Source organism: Uloborus diversus, chromosome 6 (genome assembly GCF_026930045.1).
Source record: "Uloborus diversus isolate 005 chromosome 6, Udiv.v.3.1, whole genome shotgun sequence".
NCBI classification, from domain to species: Eukaryota; Metazoa; Arthropoda; class Arachnida; order Araneae; family Uloboridae; genus Uloborus; species Uloborus diversus.
Window position 1 is genome coordinate 67,115,760 of NC_072736.1, and position 25,339 is coordinate 67,141,098.

At 36.7% G+C, this 25,339-nt stretch overlaps 1 protein-coding gene across 2 annotated transcripts in view; it reads right to left on the reverse strand.

Moving 5' to 3' along the window:
• Positions 1-895: 895 nt before the first annotated feature.
• The window catches only part of LOC129224571 (venom peptide isomerase heavy chain-like), a 46,711-nt gene continuing 22,267 nt past the window's right edge, over positions 896-25,339 (reverse strand). For both annotated transcript variants that reach the window (XM_054859053.1, XM_054859052.1), the window contains exons 5-8: positions 19,752-19,836; positions 9,804-9,996; positions 2,115-2,236; positions 896-1,119 (exon numbers count right to left, since the gene is read on the reverse strand). In XM_054859053.1, the coding sequence (XP_054715028.1) occupies positions 955-1,119; positions 2,115-2,236; positions 9,804-9,996; positions 19,752-19,836 (565 nt within the window). In that variant the 3' untranslated portion in view covers positions 896-954. The remainder of the gene's footprint in view (positions 1,120-2,114; positions 2,237-9,803; positions 9,997-19,751; positions 19,837-25,339) is intronic.

Below are 25,339 nucleotides of genomic sequence, written 5' to 3' on the forward strand. Positions count from 1 at the left end.
CCTCTTTCGTGCATTCTTGTTTTTAATATCGTAAAGTTTTTACGAACCCTATATGATATTTTTGTGAATTGATTGTTCTTTTTTAATACAATAATTAAATAGCATAATTAAATGTCGATTAATTGCTGCTAATCGACATATCAATTGTCGGATAGCAGCATGAGACTACTGCTGTCCGACTACTGCCTCGGATAGCAGTAGCCTCGTCAGCTCATTATTACATCGTTAATATAGCATCTCCCCTCCCCTCCATCGCACGAGATGCAAGATATCTATACACACAGCAGAGGCTATAGGAGATACAGTTGTTGTTGTCGTGTGCCAGCTAGGCTGGCAATTTGTGGTGCGCTGCTGCACTTTTCCAACTGTACCGTAATTTGGTGTGAAGTCCAACTTCTGCAGTACACCATGCCATAAGGGCCGTTTATACGGAAGGCAACAATTCACAGCATAACAAGAGAAACACCTTCTTATCGCAGTCAGACTTCTTTGACCACCAGACAAGGCATGCGGCTGGAGATACAGTAGTTATGCTTAAAGCTACGTAAAGAACCCTTACATTATCCCAGCCCCTCCCACTTTTTCTGAATAAGAAATTGTTTTTAAATTTCTGTGCATACTTTGTGTGTGTGTGTGTGCGTGTGTGTGCGTGTTAGTTTAATATTTAATTAACAGCTGAAAAGTATTGAACAAGTATGTGTAATAAATTTAAAGGCTTCATGGAGATAGCAAAAGCGTCGAAAACATCTTCAAAGCTTTCGGGGGAAAAAAGTGAAGGGAGGATGAAACCTCATTGCTCTAAAAAATGTTTAAGACAATAAAATTAGCTTTTTTTAAATATTTGTTTCAAACAAATAAAACAATAAACAAAAAATATTTATACAGTAGGCATATAAATTTTAAAATACATTTATTCAACGAGACTTAATAAAATTGATTAGCAATCTTGAAGCATCAATTTTCAGAAATCTTCTTAGCCATCCAGTTTAGATACATCGACACTCTAGTGTATTGCCCTGGGTTATCCGACTCACCGCAGGAAAAACCAGAGGCTACTATACCCAACAGTGTAGCCACGCTTTCGTAATTTCTCTGCAGTAAAGGACTTCCGTAATCGTACTGTAAAAAAAAAAGAAAAAAGAGTTTATAATTTTTTTTTTTGTTGTTGTTGTCGTGTGGCAGCTAAGCTGGCAATTTGGGGTGCGCTGCTTCACTTTCTCAACTGTACCGTAATTTGGTGTGAAGTCCGACTTCTACCGTACACGCATGCCATAAGGTCCCGTTTATATAGTAGGCAACCATTCACAGCACAACAACACATTCTCACAAAGAAAAAACAAGGAGAGGAGAGAGAAATGCCCGTCTATGCCCGAGCCGGGATTTGAACCCGAGCCTTCGTGTCGCAGTCAGACTTCTCTGAACACATAAAAAGGCAGGAGCAACAATTTTTGTGATTTTTGTATTTAAAGGATATTGTATCATTCATCATGATATTCATGATTAATTCCAGTTAATTCATGCAATATACCGACAGCTTGGTTATCCCATTCAGAGACTGCAGTTTCGTCTTTGTAATGAACTCATTAGTCTGGAAGAGAGAATAACCGAGCTGAGGCAGGTGCATCTCATTGAAGCTGAGAGTGCCAACAAATTGGTGAATAAAGTAAATTTGTCTCACCAGCGAAAGTCTGCAGACATGGTGCGGTTCAACTCGCAAAATGAAGGCAAAGCTTGGGTATTAAGCAGTAAGTACCGCGTGGAAGCCAGGGCTAAGGGAGAACGTCATGCAATATACCGACAGCTCAGTTATCCCATAAACTGCAGACTTTGGATGAGATAACCGAGCTGTCTGTATACGTATAGTGCCTGAAGTTCTACCTTAGCCCTGGCTTTGGGGTGGTGACTTGCTGCTGAATACCAGTTATGTTTCATTTTTAAATAAATAAACAACACGATTTCATTAATTTTAAACAAAAATGAAAATAATCACATTTTTGAAATTTTGTTCCGATTTTAAATCTATGATCACGTTTTTCTAAGAACTTAATTCTTGTTTTGAAGTTGTTTCTGTGTTATTATTTTTGCTTCGAATTCAGAGTTAGTAAAGAGCTTACGTCACAAAAGTTCTTTTCTTTATTTCCAGCACATATATTGTTTCCGTAGTTGTTCTGACATTGGGCTGGAGGAATGATTGGAACGGTTGCTTCCATTAAAACATCTGTACGATCATTATAACCTGAAAAATAACGTAAAACTTTAATAAACAATTTTCTAAAAACATTTGGGTCATTCAACAATTTGCAATTTTTTTACAGCTATCCTGCTGCCATTCCAAAATTCAACACCAAAAAAGGCAAGATATATCTTGGCCACTTGGAAATAGAACCTTCTTCCAAAAGAGAAAGGCGTAAAAACTAGTAATGGGGTTGCTTCCTTCAGTCAAAAGTACTATTTTTAGTCACTAAAGAATGAACAAAAAAAAAAAAAAAAAAAAAAAAAAAAAAAAAAAAAAAAAAAAAAAAAAAAAAAACATGGACTCAGAAAATACTTTTATTTTCCCAACAGTTATTTTTTAATTTTTTTTTAAATTTCTGATTTTTCAAACAAGGCGTGGTCTTTATGACGTCACAAATGATGCACTCTGGCGCATTCCACTGTCGCCCTGAAAGTTTAAGCTTGCTGTATACCGCATTTCCAGGTTATGATTATTCAGAAGCGAATTAAATATTGCGCTCTACGCTTGCTATCAACCATATCGTTATCATTTGTGATGTCATACTCAGAAGCGTAAAAAATAAAATTGAGTCTGCGCACCGAATTGAATACCTTTTTAAAAATACAAAACTTTGTCACATTATTTCAAAAAAGGTCAAATTCTATGTTTTTAAGCATGATCTTTCAGAAAAAAGTCCTTTAACAATTTCGGAAAAGACCCCATTCGGTCACGCTGAATGTATGTCAATCATCGCTACTACACTCCACTCACGACATTGAGGCAGCAAGGCTTTGGACAGGCTGTTTGGTGTTAGGATAGGCTGTTAAACCATGTTGTCACCACGTGTTGCTTAAGTTAATCTGATGTACCCGCAGATGAGACATGCTGTCTATGTAAAGGGCCACGGGGAAAAATGATCATAGTACACCATGCTCAAATTTTCCTCATGAAGTTTGTGAGCTTGAAATCTCGAATCGTTTCCAAGTTAGCCTCATTCTTCCCTGTTAAAACTAACTCACTATGATGATTCTTGCCTGAATAATATTTCTCTTGAATATTGTCTGCAATAATCTACGTGTTCCCATAGGTTAACCAGAGTTTTTTTTAGAAAAATGGACTTTGATCGTTCTTCGTAGCCCTTCATGTGCTTTTCAATCATTGATCAGACAGTAGATATGTACAATGGACAATTGATCTAGAAGAGCAATTATTCTCAACCTGTGGTCCGCACAGTATCGTAGTCGTGATTTTCTTTCGGAGGGTGTCGAATGGAACTTAGAGTTTTCTTATGTATATGAGCAGAAAAAGTATGAGTGAAAAAATGGACATTTTCATTTTTGAATTTTCTTACTTATTTTGGGAGGGGTCAAGACCCCCCATGGACCCAGGGGCTTGCGTAGAGCTTCAGTAACGGGGGTACCACTATAACTATTCCTGGACATTTAGGTAACCACCGGAAGAAGGCGCAGGGCCACCGCGAGGTCAAAAATTTAGATAAGGTGTATGAAGTTGGTGGCATTAGATTTTTTTAAAAGCATCTTAAATTTTGAGAGAGAATATAGTTTCTAGTTTAAAATGGAGTCAGGGGGTCAAAACTAAATCTGACTCTTAGGAATATAAACCTAATCGTAAGCATAATATTCACGCAGTAATGAGGGGGTTTCGAGGGTTTCTTCGCCGAGAATTTTTAGAAATTGTAGTCTTAAAAATGCATTTTAGACTATCTTTGGCTGTGTTAGGGAGAAAAGGTTCAGGGACGCTTCTCCCATCATTTTTTTAAATTAAAACTTTTAAAAACGCAATTATTATCTCCGATTATGCTGGGAAGCTCTATCCCAGAAATTGCTTTAAATTTTAGTCCTAACTATGCAATTTTAGACGATCTTTGATGATGTTAAGTTGAAGGGTGTTTCCGGGATTCTAGAAAAATTTTACAAGTCAAAATCTTAAAAACGAAACTTTCGTCAATCATTAATGATAGACAAGGTGCATTTCTCGTGGAATTAGGCAGAGTGTTTCTCGGGAATTTTAGTGGAAGCGCTCTCTTTCAAGTTTTTTGGAATTGACGTCCTAAATATGTAATTGTAGGCCCTCTCTGATTACGTTAGGGAAAAGGATAGGGATTGGGAACTCTCTCCCGCACTTCTTTCAAAAAATCAAAGTTTCAAAACCCTCTTCTATACTACCTTTGGTAACGTAAAATGAAAGGATAAATTTCGGGGACTTCTCTTCCTTCCCTTTCTTGGCTATATCCCTATCTTCTTTTTGGTGTCAATTATTGATAAAAAATATTGTGGAAACCCTTTCCCGAGTTTTTCTTCACCAAAATCATTTGAGTGCTTTCGTTTTAAATAATGAAATATTTAATTTCCAGCCTGATATTTTTTAATTGTTTGAAATACGAACGCTTACGGTCTCAGTAATTAACCATTTTGACTGACGTGGTGCCTTTTAGTGATATAGGAGTGACTCTCGACAAGGGTGCGACAGGAAGAATGGCCATAATTTGCCTAGATTATTTCGAAAAAATATCATGAGTTTGAAACTAATTACTTAAATTATTGTTTCAAAGAAAATTAGTTGCAATAGAGCTAGAAGGATAAAATAGGCTATCTATAATGTCATTCCCCCTCAAAAAAAAAAAGAAGAATTTTGAGTGCGTGGCGCATTTTCTGAGTCCTCTTAATACTTCTCCACTGCAGTATCTGGGAGGGGAGAGGGACGGCGAATCCCTCTTTTTCGAAAAGCGAGCGGCATTTTAACTCTGAATGGGAAAAGAAATATTTTGAAACATTTCTCAAAAAAGACACAATATGTATTACAAATTAAAAGGGAAGCCAAATCCTCCCAGAAATATTTAAAAAGATCGACTTAACCTGCGTTTTTAAAGCAACAACTTAAAAAATATTCCTGTTGATTGTCCTTCTCTCGCCAAAAACTTTCAATATAGTCTTACATTTTGGTTTCAACTTGACAAATGTTCCGAGTGAGAGTTTTCAAAAACTCCTCCTATAACATTATAGAAGGTATATTTAAGGCTAAAACAAAAAACAATTTTGGCGCTTTAGTTTCGAAAAGTTTCCAGAGAGGACCTTGAATCTCTCCTCCCTCTAAACATCACCTGAAATCGTCTAAAACCGCGATTTTCGAACTGTAATTTCAAAAACTACTGGGGGAGAACCCCCCCCCCCCCCGTAGTCCTCTCTCTCTGAAACAGTCGAAGATGATCTACAGCAGCATGTTTAGAAATCTCCTTCCGCAAGACCTATATCATCAAACATTGTCTAAAATTGCGTTTTTACAACCAGGGCTGTGGACTCGGACTGATTTTGGGGTAAAGGAGTTGGAGTCGTTCGAAAACATGCCAACTCCGACTCCGGGTTTCTTTTTTTTTTCTTTAATTTTCATTGACTCTCCTTGCATTTTTAAAAAAATTCACTACCAATTAATTTGATTACAACCTATTAATAAAAAAATAACTCATTGTGGCAACCGGCTGACTTGATTGTTTATCGAACTTTCTATAACAGCTACCTACACCGCGCCGTCTCCTAGTTTGCTTATTTTTTAACTTTACTTAACTGATAGCAACTGTCAGCAAACAGTTTTGTTGCATAACATTTTCTAAATAATAACTTTCAAATAAAAATACTAATAATATATTTTTTACCCTGATCTCTGTTATAAAATAGTAAAAGGAATGTGTGTATCGCTTGAGCAAGTCGGGAAACTTCTCAGGGTGCTTGGTAAATTCAAAAGAGTGTAGCATGAAAGCGCAAATTCAAAAGATCCGACAAAATATAATTGTTTTTTTAATTCTAAAAACTTTATCTGAGAAAGCTTGGTTAACACTGAAAAGTACAAAAGAAAATTAGCACATGATTTATTGGTTACAACACTTAATAATTGTAGTTATTCCTATAAAATTTTCATATTAAGGTTAATTCTGAAGTTGCCAATAAAAAAATTAAAAATTGAGCCAAGAAATGTAGATACAGTTAAAGCTATTCGTACAAAGCTATATACCGCCGCATTTCGTGTAAAATTTGCTCCAGACGTACATGCACCCGACTTCTCTCCGCAATATAGAGCAATATTTTTGCTGAAATTTTAAAGATGAAATTTAAGATTTATTATTGGGGAGTGTTTCAGAATTAAAGTATTTCAAATTTATAAGCTCTGAAATTAAGTTGAGGTGTCACCCACCAGATGGGTGTCACCAGAAGGTTGGGGGGGGGGGGGGTGCCCCCTCTCAAGAAAAGTTTTTTGACTTAGCAAAAAGGGTTTTTTTTTTCTCTCAAAACTTTTTCTCTCACTCTTCTTGGGACGATTTAGAAATCGCACCCATTGAATAATTTGATTTTCAAATTGAATTTCTAACGTTTTATGCATCTTAATTTTACAATAAAATACAACGCGAGAATTTCATAAAAGGGAATTCATATTTCAATCTCTGTTTAGAGGGTTTTCTCTCCTTCCCATAGGGGGTGATTTGAAAAAGTAAAATTACAAAAATGAAAAAGCCGGAATCGGAGTCAGAAGTTTCAAAATTCTGGAGTTGGAGTCGACCATTTTTCTTCCGACTTCGCAGCCCTGTTTACAACTACTATTTTGAGTCTTTTCTAAGGGAGAAATCTCCGGATCCCCCTACTTCTGCGTGAGTATTTCCTAATAAATTGCTGTATGTTATTTTCATTAATGAATTTCCATGAAACGGTGGGGGGGGGGGGGGGGGCGCCATCCTTAGAGTTCACCGGGGACACTATAGACTCCATAGGTTCGCGCCACTGAGCACCTTAAATTTTCAGACGAGCATCTAAATTTTGCTTCCATGAAAAGCATGATATTCCTTGATATTTTTACAAGTGTTAAAATTTTATGAACTTCATTCGTATAAAAATCAAGTAAAAGTCAATTTGTAGGATGTCAAAAATAGTTCCCATTCAAATTTAGAACCTGAATTTATTTCGCGAAACATAGCCGTACAGCACCGTTTCATGATTTTTTTTATAATTTTTTTAAATTATAACTGAAACTAGCTGCGTTGCCCGGCTTATCTCGAAAAAAAAACCCATTGTGTCAAGTGACGTAAATTCAATAACCAGGATTAAATGAAAGAAAAGAAAACATCATGCCAAATTTCCCCGCCAAACAATGACGCGAATACTAAAATACTTTTAATAAATAAGAATAAAATGAGAAAGATGGATTTATATATAAAAGGCGTAACCATGGAAAACGAAATAAAATAAGTTTAAGAATTTAAAATAAGAAAGATGGAAATAAACAATGGATTCCAAAAGTGTTACCATGGAAACGCAAAATAAAATGGTTAAAAACTTGAATAGAGAACAGAATTTTGAACTTCAATTAATTCGCTTGTAACTTTTTTTCTAATGGAGATAGAGAGTTAAACTTTCGACCTCAGGTCGAGCTAGATCTGGAGAAAAAAAATCAGCTCTTTCCAATGGAGTCAAAAAGAAAACTGTGGGACAATTCCTTTACTTTTTATTGATGGATTTAATGAACAAAGTAGTGCCTAAATTTTAACTAAGCCTAAAAGCATTCGAACTAAAAACGCAAATAACTACGTAGAACGCGGAAAATTCTACTCTTTCCAACAATATATAATATATTAATATGTGCAAGTAATTTTTCACCTCCATATTCTCGAACCATTTGAAAATTAGGCCTAAATTAAAATAAAAAAAGAACTATTCATCGATTTTTAGGCCTAAATTGAAATTAAAAAAAAGAGCTATTCATCAATTGTTTTTCAAACTGGTCTGCAAACCTTTTCAGGACTTAAAGGAACAAATTGTGAAAATTTCAGCGAAATCCGCCGGGTAGTTCTCGAGTTTTGCGAGTTCAAACACACAGATGCTTTTTGGAGACTTCATTTTATACTATGTAGAGATGAAATGCGTATACAAGAAGAAATGATGAAAGCTGAGTGTGTGATGTGGAAGCTGAAGCTGGTTTGTAGAAGCTGCCTTGCCCGTTTGCCACAGCCACCTCATTCTCATTTCAGCCGCCTGCTCATTATAGCAAAACAATATGGCGCTCTGTACTTCTAATCTCGTCTTTATTTTTATTTTTTTTTAAACTAATGGGGGGTATCGCGGTACCCCTGGTGACTCCCGTGCGCACGCCTCTGCATGGACCCTCCTTTGGCTACGCGATTGGGTCCGCGGATCACTAGTGGTCTGCGAGCAATTTTCATGTCTTCGCGAAAAAGCTAGTGAAAAATTATACCATTTTTATTGTTGTAATTAGATTGATTAAAGAAAACATTTGAATTTATCTCTCATTTCACCTAATATAATTGTTGTGAAAATATTATGTAGTCCGCTTAAGATTCGGAAAGGTACCAAGAGGTTCTCAATAGCGAAAAGGTTGAGAAAAACTGATCTAGAGAGCAGTCCGATGAAGGTAGCAATGCAATATAATCGACTAAGAAAAAAGTTTGAACATTGGGCGTAACGTGTGGTCAAATATTATCCTGCAGAAAAATAGCCTTGGAAGTAGGAAACGAGAACAGGTAGCAAAATCTCTGAGACAATGTGCTGGTCAGCAGCATTGAGAAAGAATAAAAGTCAGTGACAATGAATCCTTCGGTTCTTGAAGCAAGGATCCCAATTCACGTGATATATTTGAAAGTAAAGTATTGGAAGGAATCAGGTTTCTTCGTTTCACGTAATATGTGCCTCTCATCCGTCGAAGTTAAACCATGTGACTTGAGATTTTTACCTCAGCATTTCTTAAGCCAATGATTGAACTTCCTCCCTCCAGTTACTAATTCCTGCTCCTGTTACGGGCGAAAGAAGTGAGAGAGTGGAATCCAATATCACCCTTTACGAACAAGTGTACGATCAGTGTAACGATTCATAACACAATAGTTCAGCAGTCTCTCCACATTGTTCAAAAACTCTAATCTGACCGTAGCGGTATCGCTGGCAGGAGCATGATTCGTCCAAAAAACATAAGGTCGTGCCGTTTGGTTGTCAATCTCCGCCTTTCATCACTACTGCCAATGCAAGTGCTTGTGGTTTAAAGTCAAATGTAAGCGAAGCGATGTACACCCCAAGGAATGGAGCACAGTCCACTATGTTGCAAACGACATCGAATTGCTCTGATTGTTCTGTTACACAGTATTCCTTGTGACATGGTCGTAGATGTGGCACTGTGCTCCATCAGCGGTATGAGCACAATATGCCTGTCTTCCCGTGAAGCGGTTTAAAAAGGCGCCCTTCCTTTTGCTCCGTCGTTCCTTCCTGCTTCCACTGGTTTCATATTCGCACGAGCATGAACAGACTACGTCCGTATCGCTGGACAGTTTCCCTAAAGAATGGTTTGCTATTTTTCTGTGTAACGATTTTGTCTGGCTTGAACTCAGAAATGTGCTCAAATCATGCGCTGATCACGTGTCACGAACGTGTCATGAAAACAGATTTCAGTTGGAATACTTTCGCAACGTGACACAATATGTAATCCAACCCTGAACTAACCTTCCCTTTTTCTTTAAAAAAGAAGTAAACATGGACAAAATCATGACTCAACATATCAGAGCCACGTTATACAAACTTACGGCTTCCTATATTCCCCCATCCTGTAACTGTTGCAAACCCAGCTGGATCTTCATTATTCTGCGGAAGGCAGATTGCGTTGACATAGCCTCCAGATTCGGCAAAATCAATGGGCGTCTTAAGCTTGATGAGGGCAATATTATATTTATAAATATAATATTCGTTATACTCTTCGTGAGTAATGATCTTCGAAACCTGAAAGAAAAATGTAAACCAATTTGACTAACTACTTTTAGCAAAATATACTGAAAAATTATAAATTGACTTTAATCTTTAATAGTGAGTGAATTCACTCGGCTAGATGTAGGGGAATGTGGGGCAAAGTGAAATAGTTAAGATGACTTGCTTTTTTCAAAATGAAGAAAAAAATGGAAATTTGTTTTCAAAATTACAGAACATTACGAAAGAACAATTTTTTACTTCCTTTTACAAAAAAGGAAGTATTGTATTCGCGAAAAAATTTTCACTCAGAAATCGACCTTAATTTCCATTTTTCTCACCCCCGAATGAATGTTGAGTTTTTGTTTCGACCCGACCACACGTGGAGTTTTGTCGCCAACTTGGACGTGGAGTCCAAGTTTTGTCGCCAACTTGGTGACAAATTTGGCGATTTTTTTTAAATCTTAAATTTAATTTTAATTTGGCCACTCTTGGTGATATTTAGAGAGTAAACAATTGAATCACATTAAAATTGCCAATGATATTAAATTGGAGCAAAAGGAAGTTATGTGATGCACACATCAGTTCGTTTTATGATAAAACTTCCATTACAATATTGTTTTTAATTCTTGGCAGTAAATTTGTACGTTAAAAAAAAAAAGAGAAAATTTTTCACTTAAAAATGTATGGGGCAAGGTGAAAAACTAAATATTTTTCTAATAAAATATCTTTTATATGATTATTACAAATAAATGAGTGAATAAATAAATAAATAGATAATGCGAAACAATAAACGAAAATGATTAAGGTGAAAAAACAACGTAAATAAAGCACAAATATTCGAGAAAATGCAGCATATAGCTATTTCAAGGCTACAATGGAGCCTCTTCATCAGTGCAAAAAGCTCACCAACACAACCAGAAGTTGCGAGAGAACTGACAAAAAACCAGGTGGACACCGGTATTTATACCAAAGAGAGCCAACCAATAAGAATACAGGAACATGACAACAAACAACCAATCAGCGAACAGCATGTACGCTCCGGACTCAAAGCAAGGCAAGAGACAACCAATCAGAAGCCAGGAGACAAAAAGAGTGCGAGACACCAAAGAAACAGGAAAGGCAATTATAGAAATTGCTTCCAAATATCATGAAAAAATGGAGTGCTGGAAAAATCATTGACAAGAGAATGAGAATTTTTCCAAATATGGTAAGCTTCCCAGAAATCAAGGTCATAAACCGAAGAACATTTACAAATAATCTTTGCAGATGAAAAATCAAAACAGTGACCAGAAGTCCAGCAATGCTGAGCGATGGAAGAACGAGCAAGTTCTTTATGCTTAACATAGTTTTCGTGCTCTTTCAGACGGTGCTTGAGAGCACGTTTAGTCTGTCCAACGTAGCCAAGTCCACACTTGCAGGAGATGCTATAAATGCCCCAGTTGCTATGGCAATCAATGGGGTCCTTTAAGTTTGTAAATTTTATCTTATTAACTGGAGAAAAAGCTGTATCGAAACCAAATTTCTTCAAAATCTTTGCAACTTGATGACTAACTTTTGGATAATAAGGCAAAACAATAGTATACGAAGCACTAGAAGCAGAAACCTTTTCAGAATAAGAGGGCTTAATTAACTTATTATAAATTGAATCAATGATGCTAGGAGAATAACCACGATCGAAAGCCACTGCTTTAAGATAAGAAAGCTCAGCATTTAAAGAATTGGAGGAAGAACAGATGTTCAAAGCACGGAACACAAAAGCCTTGAATGAGGCCAACTTTTGGTTTGGAGGATGAGAAGAACATTTGTGAGGAGGTAGTGTAACAGCAAAAGGCTTACGAAACACCGAAGTCATAAATTCATCATTACTTTTAGTAATAAAGACGTCCAAAAATGAAAGAGAACTATCAGTTTCCATTTCAATAGTGAATTGGATGCAAGGATCGATAGAATTTAAAGTAGAAAGTAAAAATTCATTATCAACATGGTTTTGGTCAAGCAAAACTAAGCAATCGTCAACGTACCGAACATAGAACGGAAACGTTATGGTTTCAAAAAGTTTAGTCTCAAAATAGTGCATATAAATGTCACTTAAAATAGGACTCAAAGGATTACCCATTGCTAAACCTTCAGACATTCGAAAGTAAGTACCATTGAACACAAAAGTATTCTATTCAAGACAAACACGAGTAAGTGAAACGAGTTCCTCAATCTCAAAACTAGAAAAATGATGCTCTTGGAGTCTCAATTTAAGACAATCCAATGCTCCAATAACCGGTACATTAGTGAAAAGTGATTTCACGTCAAAAGAAGCCATCGTTAAACCATGAGGCTTAAAATAACGTAACTTCTGAACAAAATGAACAGAATTTCTGACAGTAAAAGAGTTGCTAACCAAAAGAGAAGAGAAGATAGAAACTAAATACTTAGCAAGTTTATATGAAGCAGTACCAATGTTTGAAACAATAGGCCTAAGCGGAATGTCGGTTTTATGGACCTTTGGTAGAGCATAAAAGCTGGCACAATGTGCAACAGAAGGAGTTAAAGACCTTTTTGAAGACTCACTGATGATAGGAGAAGATTTCACAACATTTTTAATAAGATTAACCTCTCTAATACTAGGGTCTTTGTGAAGTGTCACATAAGGACCAACCGCAATGAGCTCATTACATTTATCTAAATATGAACTTTTGTCAAGAATAACAATTTGGCCACCTTTATCAGCCTTAGTAACAACTAGATCAGGATCAGAACACAAAACTTTGATGGAAGAATTAGCATGCTTGCTAAAAGTATTTGAAGTCCATTTGGAATTGAAATCCACAGTATTGGCAATGATATGCCTAATAGAGTCCTTTTGAGAAGCAGTGAGAGCACTAAATCTAAAGGCTTTCTCAATTGGAGCAACCAACTTAGGAAAAGAAGGTTTTGAACCAGAAGCAAAAAATTGTTATTAAGTTTGAGAGCATTAAGCTGATCTGAAGTCAAGTGTTTGGAAGAAAGATTAAGAACAGCATTCTGATTCACCTGAGGGAAAACATCAGAAGCATTATCAGCATAATTACTTTCATTTTTAATCCACTTTAATTTTTGGACGTCTTTATTACTAAAAGTAATGATGAATTTATGACTTCGGTGTTTCGTAAGCCTTTTGCTGTTACACTACCTCCTCACAAATGTTCTTCTCATCCTCCAAACCAAAAGTTGGCCTCATTCAAGGCTTTTGTGTTCCGTGCTTTGAACATCTGTTCTTCCTCCAATTCTTTAAATGCTGAGCTTTCTTATCTTAAAGCAGTGGCTTTCGATCGTGGTTATTCTCCTAGCATCATTGATTCAATTTATAATAAGTTAATTAAGCCCTCTTATTCTGAAAAGGTTTCTGCTTCTAGTGCTTCGTATACTATTGTTTTGCCTTATTATCCAAAAGTTAGTCATCAAGTTGCAAAGACTTTGAAGAAATTTGGTTTCGATACAGCTTTTTCTCCAGTTAATAAGATAAAATTTACAAACTTAAAGGACCCCATTGATTGCCATAGCAACTGGGACATTTATAGCATCTCCTGAAAGTGTGGACTTGGCTACGTTGGACAGACTAAACGTGCTCTCAAGCACCGTCTGAAAGAGCACGAAAACTATGTTAAGCATAAAGAACTTGCTCGTTCTTCCATCGCTCAGCATTGTTGGACTTCTGGTCACTGTTTTGATTTTTCATCCGCAAAGATTATTCGTAAATGTTCTTCGGTTTATGACCTCGATTTCTGGGAATCTTACCATATTTGGAAAAATTCTCATTCTCTTGTCAATGATTTTTCCAGCACTCCATTTTTTCATGATATTTGGAAGCAATTTCTATAATTGCCTTTCCTGTTTCTTTGGTGTCTCGCACTCTTTTTGTCTCCTGGCTTCTGATTGGTTGTCTCTTGCCTTGCTTTGAGCCCGGAGCGTACATGCTGTTCGCTGATTGGTTGTTTGTTGTCATGTTCCTGTATTCTTATTGGTTGGCTCTCTTTGGTATAAATACCGGTGTCCACCTGGTTTTTTGTCAGTTCTCTCGCAACTTCTGGTTGTGTTGGTGAGCTTTTTGCACTGATGAAGAGGCTCTATTGTAGCCTTGAAATAGCTATATGCTGCATTTTCTCGAATATTTGTGCTTTATTTACGTTGTTTTTTCACCTTAATCATATTGTAGCACAAAGCTTATATGATAATTTTTTATTTAATAAACGAAAATAATAATAAAAAAAAATCTAATTTGAATTCTGAATCTTTGAATTCAAATTATGTTTTTCGCAATCACGAGTTGCGACAAGACCCTACTCATTAGAATTATTGTTTCTAGAAATGGCTCCCCCCCCCCAAGCATGTCCCTTCTCCTGGGTGGTTATGTGTGTATAGTTGTGTGTGTGCAGGCTTAAGTGTGTGCACGTAGGCCTGTGTATGTGTGTAAAGGCGCCCACGCGTTGGCGAGTGTGTATGAGCATGCGTGTGAAGGACATGGACGCCACCACCCAGCAGAAGTGGATTCCGGGGGACAGTGCTCAGGAACAGAGCAGCCGTGCCGCCGCCGCGCTGGTAGGCGGTGGTGCTGCTGGTCCAAGCTGAAAAATAATCCCAACGTCAAGGACTGTCAAATGAGAACAATAAGCAATCGTGATTGCTCAATAATAATTCACTGATTAAACGAGCTGATGTGTGCATCACATGACTTCCTTTTACTCAAATTTAATGTCATTTCCATCATTGGCAATTTTAATGTGATTCAATTGTTTACTCTCTAAATATTACCAACAGTGGCAAAATTGAAACCAACTTTAAAATTTAAAAAAAATCGCCAAATTTTTCGCCAAGTTGGTGACAAAACTTGGCGACCAAAAGACGGCGATATATCGCCATGTGTCCGACACATTATAACACCACTTGAGTTTACATCGAAATTAACAATGATTTCCCCACACAAAAAGGGGCAAAAGACCCCTTTAGGAACATCCGAATGCAACCAAAAGAGAAGGTGCACAACTAGGCCCCATTAGGAGTCTACGTACCAAATTTCAACTTTTTTTTGAGTTATGCGAGATACATACACACATACGTACATACGGACGTCACGAGAAAATTCGTTGTAATTAACTCGGGGGTCGTCAAAATGAATATTTCGGGTGTCTGTAGGTTCCTAGGTATATATCCACGTGTGGTCGGGTCGAAAAAAAAAACTCAACATTCATTCGGGGGTGAGAAAAATGGAAACTAAGGCGATTTTTGAGTGAAATTTTTTTTGCGAATACAATGCTTCCTTTTTTGTAAAAGGAAGTAAAAATGAGAATTATTAAAGTATTCAGTGAATGAATAAATAAGTGCATTATTAAGTGAAGAAATGTAAAGAATTAATATGTAAATGAATACGTAAGTGATGTGATAGCTGAATGAATTAGTAAACGTAATGAACTACAGTGACCGCCGCTTATATGAATCACGTTTGTTCTAAGCAGTTCTGATTCATTAAAGCGGCAGTATCAATAAAGCGGCGAATGGGGTTGTTTCCTTCAGTCAAAAGTAGTACTTTTTATCGCTAAAATTGATAGAATAAGCAAAAAAAAAAATAATAATATGAACCCAGAAAATTCTTTCATTTTTCCAACAGTTATTTTTTAATTATTTTTTTTAAAATATCCCATTTTGCAAAGAAGGCGTGGTCTTGATGACGTCACAAATGGTCTATTTGGCGCATTTTGTACCGCGCTTCCACGTTATGATAATCAAGAAGCGAATTAAAATTGCGCTCTAGGCTTGCTATCAACCATATCGTTGCCAATACACGTGAGTAAAGATGCGAATTAAATATTCTGCTTTGTGAATGGCAACACAGAATGGCATTTCATCATTTGTGATGTCATCGGCAAGAAATGTAAACAATGAAAGCTCACAGATTTAAGCAATTTTTTTAAAAATATTAAACTTGAACAAATTATTTAAAAAATGGTCAGATTCTATGTTTTTAAGCATGCTCTTTCAGAAAAAAAAAGAACACTTTTAAAATTTTGGATACGACCCCATTCAATAAAGCTGGATTCTGATCTGTTTTTTACAATTTGATTCATTAAAGCGGTAGATTCAATTAACCACTGATTCAATTAACCGGCGTCCGTTTTACTTCGCTTTACCCCATCCAATTTACCCCGCATGTATTTGACTAATACTAGTACAAGACATTTAAACAAAAAATGAAATTCATATTCAAGAAACAAATATTGAACCGAATAATAGTAGGTTCCAAGAAATACAGTGGCTCCCAAAAGTGTTCGTACACTTTGATATTTTTTAGTAAAACCAAAATAACTCGAAACTGAATTCGAATATGAAGTCCAATATTTTTTCACATCATTCCTATGTCATTCTAAATACAACCCATTGGTTTTTTCAAAATATTGAAGCATCTTCTTTTTGAAATGGGTCAGAAAACGAAGAAACAGAGAAATAACAAGCCACAAAAGTCATCGTACACTCAAATATTTTCGAATAAATTCATGATTGAAATTATCAAATGTAGTTTTTTTAATTTTTTTGTATTGTGTTGACCCTTAAAAGTCATTTGGCCTTAATTTTTTTGTTTATTTATTCCTTAATATTGTGCTTATTACTGTAAAATGGCTAGTATTTGTAAAAAACCGCAAACACCATTTAAAATTCGAATTTTTTCTCACAGTAGTGGTAAATTGGTTTAAATGTCTCTAAATTAGTTAATTTATCTGTTTGTATAGTAAAGCGCTTGATAAAATGCTTTTAAGAAAGGAATCGGACCGAAAACAAGGTAAGAAAAGGTCAACCGGCAAAGTTGACAAAACGTGATCGGAGGTTTAAAGTTAAAAAATTTATGAAAAATACACATTTCAGTGCTGTAAAAGTTTCTGCAGAGTTAAATGAAACATTTTACATTTAATTTTTACCTAAAATTGTTCGCCAAGTTCTCTTATTAGCTGGATTAATAAGAGAACTTGGTTTAATTCAACATTTTTGGTTAAATTATTGTATAACTGTAAGTAGAAGAAAAAATTAGGAACTAAATATTAAGAACATCTTTGGATCAGTTAATCAGGACGGTGGAGGTGTTCTAGTGTGAGGGTGCATGTCAGCATTAGGACTTGATAGTTTGTAATTTTTTTTGATAAAATAATGAATCATGCTGTAACTTTAAATATTTTAAAAACCAATTTTGAACTCTTAGCTAAAAATTTGGTTATTAGAAACAACTTTGTTTTTTATTAAGATAACGATTAGAAGCACATGGTTTTCAACGTTTGCGTCTAGTGCCTCGAAAATTCTCCTAAAGTTTACAAAATACCACCTCAATCTCCAGATTTTAACTTATTGTAACGTATTTAGAGATATCTGGAGGCTAGATTACGAAAATAGGTTTTTAAAACGAAAATAGAGCTAGAAACAGTAAGACTCAAAGTGTGGTTGAACACTTACTCGGAAATTACGACAAAAAAAAAAAAAAAGAATGAAATCTATTCCCAGTCGTTTAAAAGGTGTTATGAATATTGTATGATATTCTACTAACTAATGCTTTAATCAAAAGTTTGATTATTCAATAATATATAGACATTTTATAAAGTGGACGAAGACTTGTGTAAGATAAAATTTCCGGCACTTTTTGGTTTTTGATTTTTAAAAAATTAAGTTTTAATATTTTTTAAAAACTTTTCTTGTAGTTTTGTTAAAAATGGATCACAGATCTTATAATTAAATACCTATTCCGAAATATTAATTCTAACCAATGGATTAGGGCATATTTCGTTGAAAGTCGTAGGTGTACGAAGACTTTTGGGAGCCACTGTATTTAAAATGATAATTGAAAAAACTTTTTAACTCAGAACAAAATATTACAGTGTGAATATCAATTTCTGGAAATGGCTTGTATTGAATGCTGTACGCTTAGATGTTTAGACGTAACTTTTTCCTGACAAGATTAGCCCAGTTATGCTACTACATAGTTAAATATTACCAGATTGATGGCGTTAAAAATGGAGTAAATGTTCCACCATTTCACTTTGCCTCACATTCCTCTGCATAATTTGAATGTGACTCTTTCATTTTACGAGACACTTGAGCATTCTAATGTTGGTAATGAGATTACGTTTATTTTAAGTTTATTTATTTCGTATGATTATAGGAACAAAATATCAAGTAATTAAAAATTGAGAAAAAACTTTAAAACAATTACAGAATTAAGTTATAAAAGTTTTTTGAAAAAATGGAGTGGACCCCAGACTACATCCTTGTGCCATTGTTACATAATCCAAAAAAAAAAAGAAAAAGAAAAGAAAAAAAAAATGCAAAATTTTGTAACGGATGGTTTTGAGATTATTAAGGCAGATAAGTGAAAATTGATGTAAATTTAACAACTTAACTGACGTTTTTCTTAAGATTTTGATGAACATTGTACATAATAACTTTCCTCGAAGAAACACTTACACCACGAATTAGACTTACATTATTTACACCGAAGTATTTTGAGCTGTCACAAACACTTGGTAATAATTTTAATAAACAAGTATGGCTTGTTTTAGTAAAACAATTGAGTTACTCATATCTAAACAATGAATACATAAACTAAAAGTTATTGCTTTTGTTAGGTTTTGTAAACAGATGTGCTAAGTAAGATAAATAATTATGTTCTGAAAATTTTAACATTTCTGATTTTTTTATTATTTCAAGTTTCCTTTCAAAAATTGGAAAATAAAATTATTAAATTATCCATAAAAAGTGGGGAAGGAGATTGCTCCCCCCCCCCCACATCGCCACCATTGGCCTTAGAAGTAACACTTCCTAAACGCGTACGAGGTCGGGGCAGTCTGGATCATGTTCAAAAACGTCTCAGACAAACTCCTGTAAGAGTCCTCATTGTTGACTACACAGGCGGAAACTTTCTACGAATTGGTATACAAAAACCTGTACCACACTACGACAAATACTTGGAAAATCACGGGAGCAATGTCAAAAAAAAAAAAAAAAGCGTTAGTAGGGTGGTAGATTTTCGTGCAATAAATTTCTTTGCTCTATCTGCACTTGTTCTTTTTTTTAATTTCCAAACGGTACTTACTTTAAAAGCATCCCTCATATAATGTTTTAACCGTCAGTTGAGAAATTGAACGGAGTTTTATCCTTAGACCAAAATTAGTAAACGGAGGGGGCAAGTCCAATCATTGGTTTTGCAAAAGCTGAGGCATGGACGCCAAATCATGTGACTCAACAATGACGAATGGTAGGCACGATTTGCGTGAAACTTACGAAAGAAACCTGATTTCTTCCAATGCTTTGCTTTAAAATCTGCCACGTGACTTGGGATCTGTAATTCACGAATGAAGGTCTTTATTCCCCCCAGTTTATCTGTTCTAATTTATACGAAAAAATGGTTGCGTTTATTAAACGTCCGGAATATCCACTTCTTTCTCACAAGTTTTAATCATTTTGTAAGTTAAAAACGTACAATTGTTTTTCAACTGTTTAGTCTTGGAAACTTGAGTCTTTTTGTTCTTTCTAGAAACTTTTTTCACAAATCTAATCCAGAAATTTCAGAAGGATATCATGATATCAAATGAACTGAGAAAAGTATTTTTCTTCAACAGCGATTTGTTTGCTTTCCCTTTCCTAGCCGCTTGCCAATTTTTCACGGGAAACTTGGTCGGGTAGTAAGTACGTTTATTTCATTATTCTTTTCACTTATATCACGTCTCTTTAGCCTAAAAGAAAAGCAAAATTTCGTAATTAAATGAAAATATTTGGGTACTCACTTTGTGGCGTTTGACTGTCGGTCCATCTACTTCAGATAGTTTGTATAAACCAGTGTAAACCCAGTAGTTCCATGGTTCTTTTGGCCTGTTTAAAAGATTAATTGTCATAAATTGAAATCTCTTTTAAACTGAGCATGGTCCTACTAAATTTCGCTTACGCTTATATGCCGTGACAATCGCTGAAACTCATGCTAACAAAGAGGGCACTATAGGGAATCCCTGGTTTCCATCACGTTTACATTGATTGGTGGATGCCAGGGTTCCGTTCAGCACCTCTTGCGGTCAAAATGAGCAACATATAAGTTTGAAAATTTTCGAGAATTTCAAGAGCAGATTATAGTTGCATCGGTTTAACACAGAAAAGTCACAAATTGTCAAGGCCCGTTAAGCATGAGTGCCATCTAGTGGGACCATGAACTGAGTCAAGCAAGACAGTGCTTTGAAGATTTGTAGAATTCTAATTCGTTTTGCATTGGATGAAACCCATATAGGAGTGGAAGTAATGCGTAACTTCTGACTTAGTAAGTTGATCATTAACCTCCGTACCAAACGATCTTTAATTTCGCATACATTCCTATGTTATTGGGTTTGAATGTTTTCGAAGTCGCTAATTCTAAAATTTGGAAATATTTTGGAAGCTATAGAAAGATATTGTTTTTCCAAATTTGTTAATGGAATTGGGAAAAGTTACGCATGAAGTCAGAACGCCTCCTACCCCGTAGCACATTAATAAATTGTTGATATGCATGTCTGAGATAAGAGCGATGCAAGTGTAAATGCTCCAATTAAAATAAAGAGCCCTTTGGGGTCATTCGAGGTTGAAAAAGATCTAACTGTTAGGAAATAAATATGAATTAGAATGTTTCGAAAATTATTTTCTCTTACCTGCTTGTTTGTTGTATTAGTAGAATTCATATGCGGGAAGCCATCTCAATCTTGAACTCTGAAAATCTAATAATTGAAAAGTAAATTGCACTACAATTAGAAAAGATGGCCTCACTCCTTGATATTAGATCTTACACTATTTTTTTATTTTTTTAGAGAGTTACACGCTTGCGCAGCGCCATCTGTGGACTGTATACGAAACATACCGCCCCCCTTGAAACACGGAGGGGTTTCAAAATTAATGAATTAAGTTAAACATACTAAATGAATTTAAATTAACAATAAATCATATTTCTAAATAAATGAAATTAAGTAATTAGCGTTATAGATGAATAGACGACCTTAACCTTCTACAATATTAGAAAGAAAAATTAGGCATAGTTCAAGAATGCTTAAGTGTCTATTGGAAGGGGACACAGTTTTGCAATTGGTCTAACAAGTTCACCAGTGTCAGTTTTTACCTTGACCACACGAACTTTATTGTCTTTACCAGGGAACGTTTCCGTGACCTTCCCTAATTTCCACTGTAGTGGAGGTAAGTTGTCGTGTTTGATTAAAACAAGATCTCCAATGTCAAGGTTCTTTTGAGAATTGCGTCACTTCGCTCTTGATTGTAGCAATGTCAAATACTCGAACCGCCATCTATTCCGAAAATGTTGGATCATTCTTGTAAGCAATCGCCAACGATCGCAATGACTGATGTCGTCTGGAACCGTAGGTTGAGGAACAGCTGTTAATGCTTTTCCTATTAGAAAATGTCCTGGAGTCAGAACAGACGGATCATCTGGACTGCTAGATAATGCACATAGTGGTCTAGAATTAAGGCATGCCTCAATTTGACTTGATAACGTGGCTAATTCTTCGAATGTGAGACTGGTGGCTCCAACAACTCTTTTCAAATGAAACTTGAACGATTTCACGGTAGCCTCCCAAATGCCTCCGAAGTGGGGAGCAGATGGAGGATTGAAGTGAAAGGTGATGTTGTCTGTTACCAGAAATTGATGTACGTCGTTTTCCTTCATCAACTGACGAAACTCCTTCCTGAGCTCTCTGCTCGCTCCATAAAAATTACTTCCTTGATCGCAGAAGAGGTCAGATGGCCTACCTCAGCGTGCCACGAATCTTTTTAAACAAGCGATAAAGGCTTTTGATGACAAGTCACTGACGACTTCAAGATGAACTGCCTTCGTTGCGAGGCAGATGTAGCTTTTAGTATTGCGGCTTCCTCTTCCCTTGGAGTTCCGTATTAAGAATGGGCCTCCAAAGTCAATACCAGTTCGTTGGAAGACAGAAGAGGGGCAAACTCTGGACATTGGAAGATCTCCCATGATTTGACCAGCGAGCCTTGGACGATTTCTGAAGCACGGGATACATTTTCTTACAACTCTTCTAACTGCATCTCTTTCTGAAAGAATCCAAAATTTATCTCTGAGAGCTGCTTGGAGAAGTTGTGGACCGGCATGAAGAAGTTTTAGATGATAATCGGCGATAATTAAATTCACAACATGGTCGGTTTTAGGAAGCAAGATGGGATGCTTCTGCAATTCTGAAAGCATTGAATTTTTTAGTCTCCCACCGACACGAATTATTCCGGAATCATCGTAGAACGGAGTCAAGGGATTAATCTTGTTGTTCGAAGGAAGCTGCTCTCCCATTGACAGATAGGAGATCTCCGTTAAAAAATGATCCTGCTGGATAAATCTTACAATCTTTTCTCGACTTCGTGCAATTCCGTCGTTGTTAAAAAAGCCTTATTTCTTTTATCCGCAGCCAGAGAACAGTTCTTCCCAAATCTTAAACAATAGGCTACAACTCTCTTCAACTTGTTCCAAGACGAAAATTTCTGAAAAAACTCTGCCTTGAAAGAAGCATCAACCACTTGCAGCATAACCAGCTTGGATGTTCCTTTAGCTTCTACAGACATGTCTTTTTGCAATTCTGGATTATCCTCAAACCCTCCATTAGGAAAAGTAGAACTCCTTAGCCAATCAGGTCCGTTGAACCACAAGTCGCACCTTTCTAGTTTAGTTGGAGGTGTTCTTCCCTCTTGTTCCGCAACCAGCAGGATTCTCCAGACCGCTCACATGGTTCCAGTGCACATTAGGAGTCAGCTCTTGAATTTGTGCTACTCGATTAGCTACGAAAGGTTGCCATCTTCTTGGTTCAGACTTCAACCATGCCAGTGTGATCTTGGAATCAGACCACGCAAATGGCTCAGAGATTGGCACAGTTAGCGTTGGCAAGGTAGCTTGCAACAAATTGGCAAGAAGTAAAGCAGAACAGAGTTCCAATCGAGGTAAAGACTGCGGTTTTACTGGAGAGACACGCGTCTTGGATGTTAGCAGTCTGGATGTCACAGCTAGGGTTACATCCTGGGAACGAATGTATATAGCTGCGCAATAGGCCTTCTCTGAAGAGTCGCAGAATCCGTGTACTTGCACGTCTGAAGCCTGGGGAATGAGAATACAGCGTGGAATTTTGATATTTGTAAGTACAGGAAGCTGTTCTTGAAATGTTCTCCACTGCTTTGCCAGAGAATCAGGTAGCTCCTCGTCCCAGCTTAGATGATGACTCCACAGCTCTTGGAGGAAAATTTTGGAAATGATAACTGTTGGTGCCAACCAGCCCAAGGGGTCAAAGATTTTAGCGACTTCAGAAAGTACCTTACGTTTAGTCCATACGTCCATCTCATTGACGGTGATGGTCAAGGTGAACTTGTCAACATCTGGAAGCCAAGCTATTCCCAGAATCTTGACAGGTTGGTCATCGTTGATCGTGTGCTTTGAATCAATTGCCTGTAATTCTTTTGAAATGGTTGCCAGTACGTCGGGATCGTTTGACACCCATTTACGTAAAGAAAAGCCTCCCTTTTTCATCATCTCCTGCAGCTCGGATACCAGTTGAATGGCTTCCTTCTTTGTCGCACTCCCACTCAGCAAATCATCTACATAAAAGTGACAACGGGTAGCTCTTGAAGCGGCTGGAAAATTCTCTTGTTCGTCTATGGCAAGCTGTCGTAAGGTTCTCGTGGAGAGGAATGGTGCTGAGGATGTTCCGTAGGTAACAGTAGTTAGACGATATTCTTTTATTGGTTCGTTTGGAGACTCCCTCCAAAGAATTCTTTGCCAGTCTACGTCTTCCTCATGAACTTTAATCTGGCGGAACATCTTTTCCACATCAGCGCAAATGGCTACATTGAAAAGTCGAAACTGAATCAGGATAGGGAAAAGTTCTGGCTGTACTCTTGGTCCAACCATGAGCAAATCGTTTAAAGAAAGTCCAGACGAGGTTTTACTTGAAGCGTCGAAGACGACGCGGAGCTTAGTTGTAGAGCTAGTGTTTCTAACAACTCCGTGATGAGGGAGGTACAAACTATTGATGTTATTAATTTCAGAATCTGGAACCAGCTCCATGTGCTTTAGATCAAGGTATTCCTTCATGAATTTGCGATAGAGTTCGTATTTTTCTAGATTAGAAATGAGATGGCGTTCCACGCTGATTAGCCTACGAATTGCATTTTGTTTTGAATCACCTAACCGCGTGGGAGGTGTATGAAATGGTAACCTTACTGTATATCTGCCATTCTCATCCCTAGAATGTGTCTTTGCGAAATGATCTTCACACGACTTTTCTAAAGAAGTTAAGGGTTTAGCACATGGTACAGAATCTAATTCCCAAAATTTATAGATTAGATGATCTGACACTAACTGAATATTATTTACATGAAGAGAATTTTGATCACCAAAATTAGCCTTACCGCCTATTTGTCCAACCCAGTTCTGAACGAATGGCAAATGGTTTATCCTTACCTAACGATAACGTTTGACCCTTTAGCAATGGCAAAGTAAGGTCAATACCGAGAAGTACATCAATCGGACCACTCTTGTAAAATGTTGGATCAGCCAGAGAAATATCCCCAAATAATTCGCACATTGAGGAATCTAAGTTGTGATGTGGTAGCATACCTACAATTTTGTTAACCACATACACGGGCGCTTCAAAGGACTTTAGAGATGGAAAATGTGAGGTGAATTGAATCTCAGCAATCCCATTTGTACGCGTATCGGAAGCACCCAAACACGAAATACGAACATTGGCCCTTTTCCTGTGCAAGCCCAATTTTTCAATACACTCATTTGTAATAAGCGAAGCCTGGCTTCCGCTATCCAAAAGACATATACAGGTCTGATAGTCACCCCAAATATCTCTTACTTGAATCAGAGCCGTGCAGAGGAGAATTTGAACGTCTGGGCCCACATCAGAAAGACAAGATGTAACATCCACCACTCCAGAATTTTCCCTCAATTCATTAGTACTTGGAACAAGGGCAGGTGAAAACACAGGGGCGTTGATAGAAAGTCCAGTCGAATTTGACACATTTACTGGACCCTGTCTTCCCCTAGCGCTAACATTTTCGATATGAAGTAAACTGTGGTGGGTTTTTTTGCACGTTCTACATCTAAACTTGCTTTTGCAAGTTTTCACACCGTGAAATTGAATTAAGCAGTTAAAACAAACATTATTCGATTTAACGAAATTTGAACGCTCTTGTACTGACAATTTTAAGAATTTATCACACCTCGACACTGTTGCTCTCTATTACAGAGAGGACATTGTGACTGGGCGCTAGACGCGACCAAAGTCACCTTTCTTTGAACGTTTCTCTTGGTAGTTAAACTCGGGATGGATTTCGCTTGTGTTGC